Below are 18,408 nucleotides of genomic sequence, written 5' to 3'. Positions count from 1 at the left end.
GGCTCCCGGCTCCCCGACCCCGGCCCGGCTCCCAGCCCCGCGGGCCGGCTCCCCAACCGCGGGCCGGCTCCCGGCTTCCAGCGCCGCGGGCCGGCTCCCGGCTCCCCGACCCCGGCCCGGCTCCCCGCCCCGCGGGCCCGGCCCGGCTCCCAGCCCCGCGGGCCGGCTCCCGGCTCCCCGACCCCGGCCCGGCTCCCCGCCCCGCGGGCCGGCGGCTCCCGGCTCCCCGCCCCGCGGGCCCGGCCCGGCTCCCAGCCCCGCGGGCCGGCTCCCGGCTCCCCGACCCCGGCCCGGCTCCCAGCTCCCCGGCCCGGCTCCCCGCCCCGCGGGCCCGGCCCGGCTCCCAGCCCCGCGGGCCGGCTCCCCGACCCCGGCCCGGCTCCCCGCCCCGCGGGCCGGCGGCTCCCGGCTCCCCGACCGCGGGCCGGCTCCCGGCTTCCAGCCCCGCGGGCCGGCTCCCGGCTCCCCGACCCCGGCCCGGCTCCCTGTCCCGTGGGCCCGGCCCGGCACCATGCCCCCGGCCCCGCACAAAGAGGCCCCGGCCGAGCCTCCCGATTTTCCCGGACATGCCCGGCTTTTGGGGATTTCCCCCCGGACGGGGATTTGAGCCCCCAAAAGCCGGACATGTCCGGGAAAATCCGGACGTATGGTAACCCTAGGTGGTATCAGGGATGTCTGGTTCTGGTCAGTATGAGAGACAGGGATGGCATTCTAGGTCCTTCCTACTGTAGGCGTGCTGTCTAGTGCCAGACCAACAGACCAAGGCTTCCTGGCCTCTTTATCCGCAGTGTGGGCAATTGCAGGACACCGCCCTACCCATGTACGCATTGTCGCTGACCTGGGGAGAGCCCTGGGAGGGTGGACATGGTGTCACCCAGGCCTGCTTGGTGTGGTGCTCTGTTCCCCCTCTAGTGGCACCTAGACCATCTAGAGATTCATAGACTCATAGAATATCAGGGTTGGAAGGGACCTCAGGAGGTCATCTAGTCCAACCCCCTGCTCAAAGCAGGACCATTTCCCAACTAAATCATCCCAGCCAGGGCTTTGTCAAGCCTGACCTTAAAAACCTCTAAGGAAGGAGATTCCACCACCTCCCTAGGGAACCCATTCCAGTGCTTCACCACCATCCTAGTGAAAAAGTTTTTCCTAATATCCAACCTAAATCTTCCCCACTGCAACTTGAGACCATTGCTCCTTGTTCTGTCATCTGCCACCACTGAGAACAGTCTAGATCCATCCTCTTTGGAACCCCCTTTCGGGTAGTTGAAAGCAGCTATCAAATCCCCCCTCATTCTTTTCTTCTGCAGACTAAACAATCCCAGTTCCCTCAGCCTCTCCTCAGAAGTCATGTGCTCCAGCCCCCTAATCATTTTTGTTGCCCGCCCCTGGACTCTTTCCAATTTTTCCACATCCTTCTTGTAGTGTGGGACCCAAAACTGGACACAGTACTCCAGATGAGGCCTCACCAATGTCGAATAGAGGGGAATGATCACGTCCCTCGATCTGCTGGCAATGCCCCTACTTACACAGCCCAAAATGTGGCTAGCCCTCTTTGCAACAAGGGCACACTGTTGACTCATATCCAGCTTCTCATCCACTGTAACCCCTGGGTCCTTTTCTGCAGAACTGCTGCCTAGCCACTTGATCCCTAGTCTGTAGCAGTGCATTAATGAGTCTGCTATGGCCTTAGCTAAGAGCCATCTGGCTTTTAGCTCATGCAGTAGAGGCTCATACACTAAGCTTCAGAGGTCCCGGGTTCAATCCCACCCACTGCCGATCGGGGTCTGTTGGCATTACGCTAGCCCAGGGGTCGGCAACCTACAGCACGCGTGCCAAACACGGCACGCGAGCCGATTTTGAATGGCACGCGGCTGCCTGCCGCGGTTCCGACCCCCAGCTGCACTCAGCCCCCCTGCCCACCGCTCTCCCTGCTGGGGCAGGAGGCAGAAGCTTCGTCCTGCAGCAGCCAAGCTTCACCCTTCCCCCAGCCATGTGCAGCCTGCTTTCCTGCCCCTCCTCCTCTCCTTCCCTGCGCCGGCCTTTGCAAAGGGAGGGGAGGAGTGGCAGCGTGTTCGCTGCTCCGCAAAAGCCCCACGGCCCCACTCTCCCGGCCAGAGCTCCAGTTGGCGCGTGGCAGCCCCGCGGCCCCTTGCTAAAGCCGGCCCTGGGTAAAGGAGGCAGAGAAGAGGTAGGGACGGGGCCTTGGGGAAGGGGGTGCAACAGGACATATTCCTTCCAGCCCTCTGCCATGAGCCGCTCAGGGCAGGGGGCTGGGAGCACGCCCACGAGCCGAGCACCCCAGCCTTCTTCCCTGAACCCCCCACACACCCAGCCCTCTGCCCTGACCTCTGAAGCCCCCCACACCACCAGCCTTCTGCCCTGCACCTCCACACACCCCTAGCCCTCTGCCCTGACCTCTGAAGCCCCCCACACCCACCCTTCTAGGAGTGTGGGGGGCTTCAGAGGTCAGGCCCCACTCAGCCCGCTGCCAGCCTAGGTGAACAGAATGCCAAGCTGGCAGCGAGCTGAGCAGGCTGGTGGCGTAAGATCAGCATTTTAATTTAATTTTATATGAAGCTTCTTAAATATTTTGAAAACCTTGTTTACTTTACATACCACAATCGTTTAGTTATATAATATAGACTTAGAGAGAGAGACCTTCTAAAAAACGTTAACATGTATTACCGGCACGCGAAACCTTAAATGAAAGTATATAAATGAAGACTCGGCACACCGCTGAAAGGTTGCCGACCCCTGCACTAGCCAATCCCCTGGCCTTGGTGCTAACAGGGTACCTAGCAGGGCCAGTTGTGGCTGGGAGCGCTGGTGGTGTGGATGGGGATCCATTGTTCTCCATGTCCACTGAAGGCAGGACAAGATGCAATGGACTTACTGTGCAGCAAGGAAGATTTAGGTTGGATCTGAGGGGAAAACTTCCTGACTCTAAGGGGAGTTCAGGTCTGGAACAGGTGGTGGAATCCCCATCACTGGAGGCTTTTTAAGAACAACCCTGTCAGGGATATGGCCTTGGCTTATCTTGTCCTGCCGCAGCGCTGGGGGCTGGACTAGGTGACTTCTCAAGGCCCCTTCCAGCCCGACATCACCTATGACACGTGTTTACTGAGACCGGCACTTCCTGGGTGCAGTGCGTTCACTGGCAGCGTGCAGAGAGCAGAGGGGGGCAGAGGTGCTCCAAATCCTACCAGTGGGTATGGCGAGGTTAGCACCCGCGGCTGCCTGGGGGAGTCTGTCTGTGTAGCACCAGTATTTGTTACAGGGCCAGCCCCAGGGGGTCTAGAGGAGGAGGACGTAGGTTGTTGGTTTCCCCAGTGCTATAAGGTTGCTTAGCGCTTAGCAGACAAATTGATAAAACAACAGCAGGCTCCTGTCCTCTCAACTGGCACAAACCTCGCCAGGGAAGATCGGGCTGGAAAGGGCAGGGCAAGGCTGTAGCAGCAGGAGATGGAGAAATGTGTAGCTACCTGCCCCTCGGGAAGGAGTGTTTGTTCTTACAGCAGGGGAGGAGTCTGCTCTGATACGAGGGCACGGAGCCGACATGATGCCCTCCTCCGGACCCCGCGGCCAGGGAGGAGGTTGCATGGAGATGGGGGGGTGGGGAAGGTGGAGCGGCTTGTGCGGGGGAGGAGGCCAAGGGGAGGGACAAGCTGCACTGAGCTGGCAGGACATGGGGCAGCATGCGCAGGATGGATGGCCCATCATTGCTGCCCCAGTCACGATCCAAGGGAGAAGCCCCCAGTGCCGTCACCAGCCAGCCCCTCTGCTGCTCTCCCCTCCTGGCACGGCAGCACAGCCCGTATTAATGCTGGTTCCTGGCTCTACCCACCGAGGGCAAGGCTGGAGAAGTGACAAGCTGAGAGGGAACTTTCTGGGCAAGTTGGCACGGGCCTTCCTCTTTGGCAGGGTCACCAGGGAAGCGGTTGGGAGCGTGGCTCTATTTACTAAATGGGGCATTGCAGGATTGTCCCCACGTTGGGACCGCCATGATAAACCTCACTGAAGCAGGCTGGAGTCAGCCCAGGGGGTTGCCTTTGAGAGGAGCTATTCACTGATCTTCACAAGCAGGCTGCATTCTTTGCTTCCCACCCCGGCTGGGGGAAGGGGTGTGTGGGGAGGATCAGTTGGGGGTGAGTTAAGGATGCTTCTAAATTGACCCTACATGGCCCTGATGATCAGAAATCTGCAGCTCTTATTGAAATCAGGGACCATCACTGGAAAACCAGGGCCTTTGGTGTTACCTTTTTCTGCCCCAGCATTAAAAGGAATTGGGTTCGGGGTCCAGTGGCCAGGGCTTGGGGTTGGCTTGTTCCCAAGAAACAAGGAATTAGTTTAAACTGCGGGAGGGACAGCTCAGTGGTTTGAGCATTGGCCTGCTAAATCAGGGTTGTGAGTTCAATCCTTGAGGGGGCTATTTAGGGATCTGGGGCAAAAATCTGTCAGGGACAATACTTGGTCCTGCTAGTGAAGGCAGGGGACTGGACTCGATGACCTTTCAAGGTCCCCTCCAGCTCTATGAGATAGGTATATCTCCCTATTATAACACCTATTGAACCTGCAGAAAAATAAGGGGAGAATTTTAAGACAGTCAAAGCATTCAACAGTCAGTTAATCTCCATTGTAACAAACTTGCTTCTTTCTACCTGCGGTACTTACATGGCCCCATTAACACAGTACCAGAGCACGGCACAACCTTTAACGGATTTATTTTCACCACACCCCTGCGGCATCGGGTACTGATGTTCCACACGGAGAATAAGTGATTTGCCCAAGGTCACGCAGGAAATCTGGGGCGGAGCCAGGAATCAAACCCAAGTGTTCTGAGCACCAGGCTGACAACCGAACCACAGGCCTGTCCTTCCTTCTTCTCCCGGTACTTGGGCAGAATCTTTTAAAGAGAAAAATCCTCCTAACTTGACAATCGCTTGAACGGCATCAGCTCCCCTGTTTGGGGGGCAAAGGAAATTGGTTCTGAGCAGCAGCTCTCGGGCTCTGTTGCTGGCATCTGATGCTCTCTCCTTCTTAAGTCAAATCGTGGATGAGACGATGGTGTAGAGAGGAGGGGTTTACATTCATTAGGAACTGGGGAAACTTTTGGGATGGGGGGAGCCTATACAGGAGAGATGGGCTCCACCTTAACCAAAGTGGAACCAGACTGCTGGCACTAAACATTAAAAAGGTTGTAAAGCAGTTTTTAAACTAGGAGATGGGGGAAAGCCAACTGCTGCAGAGGAGCATGTGGATCAGACAGAGACTTCTCTTAGGGGAGAGTCTAATGATAGAGAATCTCCAGGTTATAGTCAGGAGCAGAGGATGGAAGAGGATAAAGTAGGGGCCAGATCAGATGATAAACATTCACATAAAAAAGAATCTAACACATCAGAAAAGGGCAGACAAATAAACAGTGACAAGTTTTTAAAGTGCTTGTACACAAATGCTAGAAGTCTAAATAATAAGATGGGTGAACTAGAGTGCCTCGTGATAAAGCAGGATATTGATATAATAGGCATCACAGAAACCTGGTGGACTGAGAGCAATCAATGGGACACAGTCATTCCGGGGTACAAAATATATCAGAAGGACAGAACAGGTCGTGCAGGGGGGGAGTGGCACTATATGTGAAATAAAATGTACAATCAAATGAAGTAAAAATCTTAAGTGAATCCACATGTTCCATAGAATCTCTATGGATAGAAATTTCATGCTCTAATAAGAATATAACATTAGGGATCTATTATAGACCACCTGACCAGGACAGTGATAGTGATGATGAAATGCTCAGGGAAATTAGAGAGGCTATCAAAATTAAGAACCCAATAATAGTGGGGGATTTCAATTATCCCCATATTGACTGGGAACATTTCACTTCAGGACGAAATGCAGAGATAAAATTTCTTGATACTTTAAATGACTGTTTCATGGAGCAGCTGGTATGGGAACTCACAAGGGGAGAGGCAACTCTAGATTTAGTCCTGAGTGGAGCGCAGGAGCTGGTCCAAGAGGTAACTAGAACAGGACGGCTTGGAAATAGTGACCATAATACAATAGCATTCAACATCCCTGTGGTGGGAAGAACATCTCAACAGCCCAACACTGTGGCATTTAATTTCAAAAGGGGGAACTATGCAAAAATGAGGGGGTTAGTTAAACAGAAGTTAAAAAGTACAGTGACTAAAGTGAAATCCCTGCAAACTGCATGGGTGCTTTTTAAAGACACCATAATAAAGGCCCAACTTCAATGTATACCCCAAATTAAGAAACACAGTAAAAGAACTAAAAAAGAGCCACCGTGGCTTAACAACCATGTAAAAGAAGCAGTGAGAGATAAAAAGACTTCCTTTAAAAAGTGGAAGTAAAATCCTAGTGAGGCAAATAGAAAGGAGCATAAACGCTGCCAAATTAAGTGCAAGAATGTAATAAGAAAAGGCAAAGAGGAGTTTGAAGAACGGCTAGACAAAAACTCCAAAGGTAATAACAAAATGTTTTTTAAGTACATCAGAAGCGGAAGCCTGCTAAACAACCAGTGGGGCCCCTTGATGATCGAGATACAAAAGGAGCGCTTACAGACGATAAAGTCATTGCGGAGAAACTAAATGGATTCTTTGCTTCAGTCTTCACGGCTGAGGATGTTAGGGAGTTTCCCAAACCTGAGCCAGCTTTTGTAGGTGACAAATCTGAGGAACTGTCACAGATTGAAGTGTCACTAGAGGAGGTTTTGGAATTAATTGATAAACTTAACATTAACAAGTCACCGGGACCAGATGGCATTCACCCAAGAGTTCCGAAAGAACTCAAATGTGAAGTTACAGAACTATTAACTAAGGTTTGTAACCTGTCCTTTAAATCGGCTTCTGTACCCAATGACTGGAAGTTAGCTAATGTAACGCCAATATTTAAAAAGGGCTCTAGAGGTGATCCCAGCAATTACAGACCGGTAAGTCTAACGTTGGTACCGGGCAAATTAGTCGAAACAATAGTTAAGAATAAAATTGTCAGACACATAGAAAAACAAACTGTTGAGCAATAGTCAACATGGCTTCTGTAAAGGGAAATCGTGTCTTACTAATCTATTAGAGTTCTTTGAAGGGGTCAACAAACATGTGGACAAGGAGGATCCAGTGGACATAGTGTACTTAGATTTCCAGAAAGCCTTTGACAAGGTCCCTCACCAAAGGCTCTTAAGTAAAGTAAGTGGTCATGGGATAAAAGGGAAGGTCCTTTCATGGATTGAGAACTGATTAAAAGACCGGGAACAAAGGGTAGGAATTAATGGTAAATTCTCAGAATGGAGAGGGGTAACTAGTGGTGTTCCCCAAGGGTCAGTCCTCGGACCAATCCTATTCAACTTATTTATAAATGATCTGGAGAGAGGGGTAAACAGTGAGGTGGCAAAGTTTGCAGATGATACTAAACTGCTCAAGATAGTTAAGACCAAAGCAGACTGTGATGAACTTCAAAACGATCTCACAAAACTAAGTGATTGGGCAACAAAATGGCAAATGAAATTTAATGTGGATAAATGTAAAGTAATACACATTGGAAAAAATAACCCCAACTATACATACAATATGATGGGGGCTAATTTAGCTACAACAAGTCAGGAAAAAGATCTTGGAGTCATCATGGATAGTTCTCTGAAGATGTCCGCACAGTGTGCAGAGGCAGTCAAAAAAGCAAACAGGATGTTAGGGATCATTAAAAAGGGGATAGAGAATAAGACTGAGAATATATTATTGACCTTATGTAAATCGATGGTACGCCCACATTTCGAATACTGCATACAGATGTGGTCTCCTCATCTCAAAAAAGATATACTGGCACTAGAAAAGGTTCAGAGAAGGGCAACTAAAATGATTAGGGGTTTGGAATGGGTCCCATATGAGGAGAGATTAAAGAGGCTAGGATTCTTCAGCTTGGAAAAGAGGAGACTAAGGGGGGATATGATAGAGGTATATAAAATCATGAGTGATGTGGAGAAAGTGGATAAGGAAAAGTTATTTACTTATTCCCATAGTACAAGAACTCGGGGTCACCAAATGAAATTAATAGGCAGCAGGTTTAAAAGAAATAAAAGGAAGTTCTTCTTCACGCAGCGCACAGTCAACTTGTGGAACTCCTTGCCTGAGGAGGTTGTGAAGGCTAGGACTATAACAGCGTGTAAAGAGAACTGGATAAATTCATGGAGGTTAAGTCCATTAATGGCTATTAGCCAGGATGGGTAAGGAATGGTGTCCCTAGCCTCTGTCTGTCAGAGGGTGGAGATGGATGGCAGGAGAGAGATCACTTGATCATTGCCTGTTGGTCCACTCCCTCTGGGGCACCTGGCATTGGCCACTGTCGGTAGACAGGATACTGGGCTAGATGGACCTTTGGTCTGACCCAGTATGGCCGTTCTTATGTTCTTATGGTTATATGAAAAGGGAAGACAGAAAAGGCAGCTTCTTTCTCTGGGTTGCAGTTCAGTGGCTGGCAGGCAAAGCGCACCACAGAGCACACGGTCCTGGACACTAGCTTTGGAATATACCTGGCAGGTTCCTTTCCTCTTGTCTGCCCAGTCTGTGGGTGCTTTCTTTACCAAGACCCGGCTGCTCAGGGGTCTGCCACGCTGGTCGCAGCAAATTATTGTGAGGTTAGATCTGCCCCGGCTGGCTTAGCTGGGCTCTGATTAGACAGAAGGCAAAGAGAGGACAAAAGGTAGGAGGAGTAAGATGAGAAAGGAAATTAACACAGCACGGAGCAGGAACCTTGGTTTCCCAGCTCAGGATGTAGCCATGGAGACGGGGATCTCATCTCGTTCCTGCCTCGTCTGGTCTAGGTGACAGCATCTCTCTGGATCAGGAAGATGGAGGAGATGGCCACGTGTGTTTTGTGGGGTAATCCTCCTTACTATGCGCTATCTCACGGCCAGCTGCAAGCAGAGCCAAGAACCTCTGGGTTTTCAGCCCTCTAGCCTCACCACCAGACCACGCTGCCTCTCGATCACAAGACACAAACTGCTGTGGCTAGGAGTGAAAGGCTGTGTCACCCATTACCAATCCCTGATCTATCTAGTCTCCCCATTGTCCTCGAGTGCCGTTATAATCTCTGTGTATTATGGGAGCCCCTAGAGGGCCCCAGTGAAATGGGTGCCCCATTGTGCTCGGCGCTGCACATACATGTAGCAAGCGGCGGCTCTCGCTCCGAAGCGCTTACAAGTATTTCCAGCGTTAAAATGCAGCTGTCGAGGGAGATATGTTACATCCAACCCGCTGGGATGGCAGTGCTGGCTGCATTCCCTCCGGATCCTCTTCCAGCACCGCTCCCATTGTGCAAAACACATTAGACCCTGATTCAGAGCCTGGGCCCGCAAATGAATGCGAGTGGGATGCGAGATGACGGTCTGTCGCTTAATTTATCTGCTGCTGCGTCCTTCCTCGCTTTTAATGGCTCCAGCAGCCCCGAATATTCATGTGCACTCGAGGCGCTTGGCAGCTTGTTCACCTGTCACCATGACTCATATGTTTTAATTAAGGACGAGCCGAACTCGTAAAGGAATCTTGGCAGGCGGCTTTGTGGGAGACGTACGAGCGCTCAAGATAACACCATTGGCTTATTTTTAGGTTCGCTTGAAGTTTAGAATTGGGTCATTCAAAATTAGAAGGTTGGGCTCGCTCCTCAGGGGTTCCCATTGCTCTGTGGGACTGGGTAGCACAGGGGGTTGGTAACACCCTGGGAGGCTGCTGGTTTGAATTGGGTCTGGGCTGCTAGTCCGGCTTCACTCTGGACAGTCCTTTTTCAGAGACGTTTATCCCCTGTGGGATGTAGTTTTGACCAGTATTAGACCATAGGGCGCCATTTTGAATAGCACACTGCTCCACCCCCTCCGGCATGACCTTACACACACGCTGTATACGAGGTCGTTCAGGCAGGGGCAGGTCCCCACTGTTCCCGCAGGTGCCAGAATGTCCCGTAGTCCAGGAACGTGAAAGTGGTCACCCTAGAGTACGCTCTAGAGGACTAATTAACCATTAGGACTAATTAACACCCTTGCTGGCAGGCTCAAAGAGCCAAGCATTGCATGGGGATTTGGGGAATCAGAATTCATAAATTATACATGTGAGATTATGAACTCTCTATACATCTTTACCAAACTGCCAACTTCATTTTGAATGTGGGAGCTAGTTACCTTCTCTGTTGCCTTTTTACCTCCATATTGGACTGAAATGCCAGTGGGCAGCGGTACAGGGCTGACAATGGAGAGTTGTCATGAGCACACAATAGTTATGCTAAAGAGGATGCCTGAGTTGGGAGACCAGTTTAGGCAAGTTGGTCTTCGGGCTGGGGGTTTAGACAGTGGAAATTCCCTACGCAGGACAAAGTGAAGGTGATGAAAGCAGGAGATTGTAAAAGGAGTCACAGAGGGGGAGACTGTCTCAGAGAGAGATGCAGGCAGTTGGAAAGGAACTGATCTATTCAGGATCTTCGTCTTTGGCCATTTTCACCAGCTCAAGCTGAGGGGAGTCAGGGGAACTCTGCCTCCCTGGATACAGACAGTCTCTCAAAGGACAGGTGAGCTAGAGAGAGGCCGCTGCATGCAGGATGTGTGTTGTGTTCTACATGATCTGGATTCTCTCCATATTTCTCAAGCTTAAGTAAAGAGCAAGAGTGTTTTGGGATCTTGTGCCTACACATTGCATGGCACACGCCCCTTGACTTTGGCTGGAGTTCTGGCTGAGGGGGTGTTTAAGCTCATGTGTGGGGACGGGGGGGTGTCTGAGGAGTTAACATTGATTCTAGGGGCTGGGCAAGGGGACAATGAGGTCTAAACTCCCAGGAGCGGGTGGTGGAGAGAGGAACTGCACACAGAGTGTATGCCCAGGGACCCCAAGCCTGGGGCATTGACTGGACTCTGTTCAGATCCTGAAGGCTTAAAACACACATGATCCAGCAGCTACAGTCTGGTGAGTGAGTAGCCATGAAGGGGCACTTGGCTAGACCTGTGACAGTTCGTACGACTCGGAGGGCGAGACAAACAGGAGTGAGATGCCCGACTCCTATTGGCTCCCAATGAGAGCTGGGCGCCCCCTTGTGCCTTTGGATATACTCTCCCCCCCAACCCCACCCTCCAGTTCCCCTCTCGCTCACAAGAGCGGTCGGGATTGAAGCCCATTGCTAGGACGGGGAGAGGAAGTTTGCACAGTGGCTGCCCACGCTGTCCCAGCTCAGTGCCTGGATGTGGGATCTCAGTCTATGAAACACTCGAGTCAGGGCTAAATTCCTCTTCTTTCCTTCTGGTGGTGCCACGTGTGCACGGGCCAAATGTAAGGTGGAACGTACTTTGGTCACCCTGAGGGTCCCATCTTCTTCCATTAAAAGATAAGAACTTGGTTCCTGCAAATGGCTTGAAGAATAAGAGGTGATGGTGGTGGTTTTTTTTCCTCAGAAAGAATATGGAGCATTAATAATAACCTTTTGCTGTTCTCCCGGCCTGAATTTCCAGACACAAGCCCCTCCCAGATGCAAGGGCTATGGAGATTAGCCAGCACTACGTTAGGCAATTCCACCCTTTGGCACCGTAAGATTTCAAAGAACCTCTTGGGCTGCGTCTCTGCTGGGGACTATTAAAGCAGGTTCTTTGTCTTGTTCCAGGAGCTGTACAGACCCTGTGGGCCATGAAGTCATCTGGGCATTGGGAGCAGGCTGCAGGGACATCATCTCGCTACAGGTGGCGCCGCTGCACCCTTGGTAAGAGTAACACCGAATCACCTGCTCTGCGGAGGGACAGTCGAGAGAAGCGGTTCTCAAACTTTAGCAACTTGAGGACCCCCATTTTGATGTAAATTTTTCCATGGACCCCCCAAGCCAGCTTCTAATTTTTCCCAGGAGTGCTCAAGCCCCGCTGAACCCCAAGCCCTGCCCCCACTCTACCCCTTCTCCTAAGGCCCCACCCCCACCTCACCTCTTCCCATCCCCGCTCTACCCCTGGACTTGGAAGAAGTTGGGTTCCAGGTCCAAATGTCATAGCTGGGCCCTCTGGGCTGAACCAAAATCCTGGAGCCAAACTTTGAGGACGTTGGGATGGGGAGCTCAACCCCGTCTCTAGATATAAAGGCTAAAAAGTCTTAGGCATCTGCAGCTGCATCTAACAGTGATGCAAACGTTGCAAAGGATCCCGATGCGTCCGAGATGAAAGGCATGGGAATCCTGAACATCAAACCGCTACCAGAGCTCGTTGCTGCTTATGTAATAGCAGCCCCGAAGGGCTTGTGTGTTTATAGAAGGGTGTTGAGTCTCGCTGTTTAATAGATGACTGTCATTTCTCTCACTTTTAAAGCCTGTGATCTTCTGGCATTAAGATTCTGGAGGTCTCCCCACTCTCCAAAGTACAGAAAAAATCTCTAAGTGCTAATAGGTGCATGACTTAGATAACAGCACAGTTCAGGGGAGGTAGAAATCAGGTCAGGTTATTCACCTCCTCTCTTCCGTACAGTTGAGAATCTTCCCTTTCATTTGCCCTCGTAGATGTTAGGCAATACCATTACGTACCCTAACTCTACCTGACTTATGGCACACCCAGGTCAAGATATGTGGAAATGACTTTTTTCAGTGGCTGGGCAGGTGGACAAGAACTTTAGAAATGGGTCACTGAAGTACCCAGTACCTCTGCTGGAAGGAACACCAAGCCCTCTGAACATGCATTACCTTCTAGTGTGACAAACACACACAGGGTATAAGACCTATTACTAGAGGCTGTGACTAGTGTTACTTCCTTACCTCTAAGGGTAGCAACCTGCATTTTGAAGCAGAAGGTCATGAGTTCTCTTCCCAATGCTGGAGGACTGTGTTTCAGTGACATTACGGTAACTGGGATAATTTATCAATTTCTCATTTCCCCCCCACACCTTCCTCTGCAGCCAGCAACCAACACGTTTCAGCAACCGCTGCCTTCAGATGATCGGCCGATGCTGGCCGCATTTAAGAGCGCTGGGCGTCGGCGGCGCAGGCTGCGGAATTCAGGGACTGGCTTCTTTAGGTAAATGCAAATCGACGCTCTCTTGCTGCGAAGTGGAGGTAGAACGTGATACGGGCACAGGACGCCTTCCGCTGGGGGTGTGGCCCCATGCTGGGAATGTTGATATGTATGTCGTGTGATGTGTCCATATTGGGGGAGTTCTCTGATATTCCCCTGGGCACCACAAAATTTCCACTCGCTGCATTCAGCTCGGGGGCGGGGCGAGTCTCAAACATTTCATAGTGTGGACCATGTCTTAAGAGAGAGTGTTACATAGGCCCCGCCTCCTCGCCACACAGGTCCCGCCTAGGGTGACCAGATGTCCCAATTTTATAGGGACAGTCCTGATTTTTGGGTCTTTTTCTTATATAGGCTCCTATTACCCCCCACCCCCGTCCCGATTTTTCACATTGCTGTCTGGTCACCCTAGTCCCACCTCCGGTCCCCATTCGCCAACACACAGGCCCCGCCTCCCTTCCCATCATATCCTTCATGTTCCCAACATCAAAATGTTCAGGCAGCTTCAGGCCAGACCCCCCCACCCACACACCCCCAGGCTGCTTCTCCCCACTAAGTGCTGCCACTCCCGGGAGCGCTGACCGAGCCGACCCTGTATTCTTCGTCTCGCCAGCTCGGAATTGCATGCGGCTGCAAGTGCTGGAACTCGACCACGTGACGGAAATTAACCAGGAGGTGGCGGCAGAGGTGTGTCGGGAGGGCCTGAAGGGCCTGGAGATGCTGGTGCTCACCTCGACGCCTGTCACCCCCAAAGCCCTGCTGCACTTCAACAGTGAGTAGCAACCGCCGGCTCTGCAGAGCCTCGCTTTAACTCCCAGCCATAGCCCCCCCTGCAGGACTGTTGTCGGAGCAGCTAACAGGCAAAACAACCCATCCTGTTTAAATAGTCACTGAGGACAGTCTCAGCCCCTTGCTGGTGTCCTAGACTACAGGCCAGATTCTGCTTCCGTTTACACCAGTAGAAATCTGGAGTCATTCTACTAATTTGTCCGTGGATTTGCCCTGTTGTAATGGAGGTCACAATCTGGTCCTCAGCACATGCATGAGGACCAGAGATCTTCATTGCTACAGATCCCCAGCAGTGTTAAGCAGGTGGGGTGTGTCACTTCCAGCCTTGGCCGGCTCAGTGCGGTGGGGAGTATGGTTGAGGCGGTTTCGCCAGGCATCCTGGGATGAAATTATAGGTGGAATATCCAGAAACGCTTCCCAATGGTGAGAGGTGTAAAAGTCTGCTGGGGTCGTGGTGGGTGCCACCGTTTTTGGAGTCATTGCAAACTGGAGTGGACAGCAGGAGAAAACCTTCTAGGGGGCAGGATGAGGCCTGGGATAAACAGGTCAATAGAGGGCCTTTTCTGCCTCAAGGGTGGAGTTTTCAAACGCCTCTGAATCAGTTAGAGGCAGGTAACACCGTGACCACCCCCTCATGGCCAGCGGTTGCTCAGCAGGTGCCCTGCCTCAGTTTACCCTCTCCAGAGCTTCTTAAATAAACTCCACCAGTGCAGAGTCTTTAAAACGTTCCCCTCCTGGGTCTAATATCTTTATATATAATTCACAACAATACTCAGTGCTGGGGCGTCTCCCAGAAAGGGAGCCTCGTCTCCCCTCGACCCGTCCCCAGCCTTCCCACCTGGAGTGTTTTGCCTGGGAGAGGATCCCAGCCTTCCTGCTTCAACCTGGTTCTTCCCTGCTTTTGCCAAGCCACTTCCAGCCCTCCCTGGACTTGAAGTCCCAGACTCACCTGCGGCTTCACCCTGCCACAGCTTCTTCCCGTTCCTCTCTGGCTCTTCATAGAGCGCAGCAGCCCTCTATCAAGCCTTATCCAGAGGCTGTTATTGAGACACAGATGGGCTGGGCCTTTCCTTCTTAAAAGGCTCGGTCCCCCTTGTGACATGGCACGAGTGCCACTGACTGTGAATAGGGCCTGTGCTCCGGAAGTCCCTGTGGCCCTACTGATCGTCGCAGCCTGCGATCAGCATGGCACCCGGGCACTGCTTCCCACATGTCACGCACCCCGACCGTCTCTCTGTCACCCCAGGTGTCTGCCGGAACCTCAAGTCCATTGTGGTGCAGGTGGGCATTGTGGACTACTTCAAGGAGCCGAACAGCCCCGAAGCCAGGAAGATGTTTGAGGAGATGGTGAACAAACTCCAGGTAAAGGGAGCCAGGAGCGGTCCCTGGGCGGCTCTGAGCACGGACTCTTGTGCTCAGTCAAAGTCGATAGACTGAGGACATTGACAGAGGCCTCAGGGCTGCTCCGATTCCTAAGGCCCCCGCCCGGCAGTGGGGAAGCACAGAATGGCCCCAACTTGCTGGCCACAGCGCACCAGGGGCTGGGCATGCGGTCAGCAGAGAGCCCTTCTGACAGCTGTGCACCTGTTGGGGAGACTCCTGCACAGGGCGATACTCAGGAGGCATTTCCACCCCCTCTGCTCTGCCTTAGGAGCATACGGGGAAGCAAATATAACTGAGAGCCGGGCTGTTTACTTCCTGAGTGATTTCAGCAGCAGCGATCTAAGGCCTTATTAGCAACAAGGTTAAGAAATGTGTAATGGATGGGCCCCGTTCTTCCCTCTGCACTTGCTTGTGCTTGTGGATCTGAGCATGCAGAACATAGAAGTGAGTCACTCTGGGCCCGTTCTTGGCTTGGCTTATTGCACGTGAGGGGCAGGTAATGTTCTGCTGGGCCAGGCTTGTTCCCCGGCCTTTGTGCTTGCCCCGAGATGAGATCCAATGCAAGGGCTGGTGAGGTGGATTTCCTTCCACCTTTCAGCCCCTGGCTGATCTTTGGGAAGATTATTTGATTGCAGGGCAAGGCTTGAGGGTCGCTCCTGTGCAAGCCACCAGAGCTCGATAGGATCTTCCCCTGGTAAGATTTATTTGGAGGTGCAGGTGTTTCACCTTTCAGCTCTGGTACCGCAGGGGTCTAGTTGATCTGTGTAAATCAAGGGGAATTATTCATATCCCGTGGTGAAAGAGGTGGGCTCCCGCACTGTGTTCTCGGGGGAGTTTTCTCTTTGTCTTTCTCTCTCTAGGTTCTTTTTTCATTCTCTCTTTCTCCTTGGGGAGTCTGGAGATTTACATTCTAGTGCTAATGAGCTACAAAGGCAAATACCAAAGAGTAACAATTCCAAACAAATGGTCACGCTGAACATTCCACCAGGGAAGTCAACGGAGATGCTACAACTTGGGTCCAGTCCTTATCAGTGCCACCCAGGGCCCGGAGCCCAGTGCAATGGAAGAGGTTGTGGGTAGGATGAGGTTCCTTCACGCTGCAGAGGGAAAATTGGGTCTAAGTTCATTCTCTTTCCATTGAAAATCTATTTCTTACATAGTAAAGTCCATGGGGCCAAATTCTGAGCTGGTATCGGCTGCATTGGGGTGAGTGGAGTTACCCCCACTCTGAATTTGGCCCGATACTCCCCTTCCTTTGTAGTGCTTTGAGAGCTACAGGTGAAGAGCACCATACAATTAATTGGCTCTGCATTAGTATTAGCCAAATGCATGCCTACGCTCTGCTGTCCGTGCATTTAACCCTCCCGCTCTTCTCTTCCAGGCCCTGAGGAAAAGACCCGGCTTCTCAAAGATTTTACACATTAAGGTGGAAGGAGGCTGTTAGCCCTGCAGGGAACGATGACACGTGTCCTCCTCCGTCCACCTGAGCAACAGAGACAGTGAAACCAAACCCACCGTCCGCCCTTTGTTTGAAACCCGGAGCCACAGAAGAGCCAGCCAACGCACACAACTCGTGTAGGCCTTAGTGACTGGAAGTGACCCGTTCCCTCACTGGGGCAGGGTATGTAACATATCGCGGACGTGACGGTGCTACAAAGATAGCTTCTCGGCCTGCCGGAGAGGGCCCGGCCACTCTCTTTCTGCCTGAGGAACTAGGCCGGACACCCTGTTGCCAAGGAGCTTTGCGTTGGGGACATTTCTTTCTTTGAGCCCCGCTTTCGTTTAGTGGGAGCTGGGGATCTCAGTGACTCGGCACGTGACCCAACCAAGCACAGCTTCCCCCTCCTTGCCACCTGAGTGGATGAGGTAAAGCCAGGCCCCGAGCCGGCCATACGTTGACGGTCTCGCCGTTGGGATCGGTAAACAGCGCTGGGGAGGTCGGCGCTCCCTGCACAGCCTTTCTTGATGTGTGGCTCGACTGAATCCCAGCTCCCATCCGAGCTCCATTTTAGGGGGGCGGGGGCAGTGCCACCAGGTGAACCAAGGCCCAGCATTACTGTATATTTTACACTCTTTTTTTAATTTACCCAACGTGGGTAAGTGCCTCCCTCAAGCCAGCAACCGCAACAGCACAACCACCGCAGCCACAAAATACAAAGCTCCTCCTTCTTGTGACCCTTGGGGCGCTTTGGGAAGCTAGCTGGCGACACGGAGCTAACTCCTCCGCCTAGGACACCAATCCAGCCTCGTCTCCTCTTCACCCAGTGAGGAAGCCAAATTCCCTTCCTGCAAAGGCAATAAACCATCTCATCAGGGGAATCCTGGGGCATCAGCTGTGCCGTCACAAGCACCACAAGCATTCCCTGGCTCGTCCCCAGGGGAAGGCCTCCATCTTCCACAAGGCAGCTCATTCTGGGGTAAATTGCCCGCAGTTGGCACAGAGATGGACTAGTGCCTGGGAGAAGAGTCAACGTTGCTGTTCAGAATACAGACAGACGTCTGCCATGGCGCGTCTCTCCCCAACCAGCTTTAAGTGGCTGAAATTCCGATCTCCAAAGATCTACAGTTCTGTAGGTAACAAAGCCCCCTGCCTTGATCAGTGATGGCAACCCATGATGTAGTCGTTACACATGGGCACCAGTTTGTACCAAACTTGTTCTTTTTGCAAAAGTTGATCTTATTACCAGACAGGAGAACTCGCTCCTTCCAAAGGAAATGGCTTCTTGAGGGTCTATGTCTCTTTACCCTCCACCTCCAGAGAGAAGCAGCCAACAGGTTTCCATGCCTCAGGGTGACGCCTGTAGGAGCACTGCCATCACCGGGGCGATGCAACAGCTCTGATCTTTAAAAAGCAACAACCCCCCCTCAACTGCAATCAACGCTTGAGCAGTGATCGAGAAGCCTGCTTCCTTGCCCCAGCGAGAGAGGGTGTGCTAGCCAGTGGTGAAAGCACTGTGCCGTGCCCCCGGTGCTCTTCTCCTGTCCTGCCTGCCAGAGGCAGAGAAACCTAGCTGATCTGGGTGGTGGAGGTGGCACTCGTCGTCCACTCTGGGCTGCCAGTATCAAGAAGCCATCAGCCACACAGTGTGACTCGCCTGAAGTTGGGTCTCTTTCAGGATGACGGGGGTGCGGTGGCGGTTCCAAACATCAGAGGCACCTTCCTCCTCCATCTGCCCTTCGTCAGGTGACCAATAGGTGTGGCACCTTCTCTG

General features: G+C 52.3%; 1 protein-coding gene across 1 annotated transcript in view; it reads left to right on the top strand.

Moving 5' to 3' along the window:
• FBXO41 (F-box protein 41) overlaps window positions 1-16,786 on the top strand; it is a 35,963-nt gene extending 19,177 nt beyond the window's left edge. The window contains exons 8-12 of the mRNA XM_054030727.1: window positions 11,644-11,739; window positions 12,909-13,027; window positions 13,638-13,796; window positions 15,060-15,175; window positions 16,578-16,786. Coding sequence (XP_053886702.1) covers window positions 11,644-11,739; window positions 12,909-13,027; window positions 13,638-13,796; window positions 15,060-15,175; window positions 16,578-16,640 — 553 coding nt within the window. The 3' untranslated portion in view covers window positions 16,641-16,786. The remainder of the gene's footprint in view (window positions 1-11,643; window positions 11,740-12,908; window positions 13,028-13,637; window positions 13,797-15,059; window positions 15,176-16,577) is intronic.
• The last annotated feature ends 1,622 nt before the right edge of the window (window positions 16,787-18,408 follow it).

Source organism: Malaclemys terrapin, chromosome 5, assembly GCF_027887155.1.
Source record: "Malaclemys terrapin pileata isolate rMalTer1 chromosome 5, rMalTer1.hap1, whole genome shotgun sequence".
Classification (NCBI taxonomy): Eukaryota; Metazoa; Chordata; order Testudines; family Emydidae; genus Malaclemys; species Malaclemys terrapin.
The sequence above is the reverse complement of the archived record's forward strand: the minus strand, read 5'-3'. Positions and strand labels throughout refer to the sequence as shown.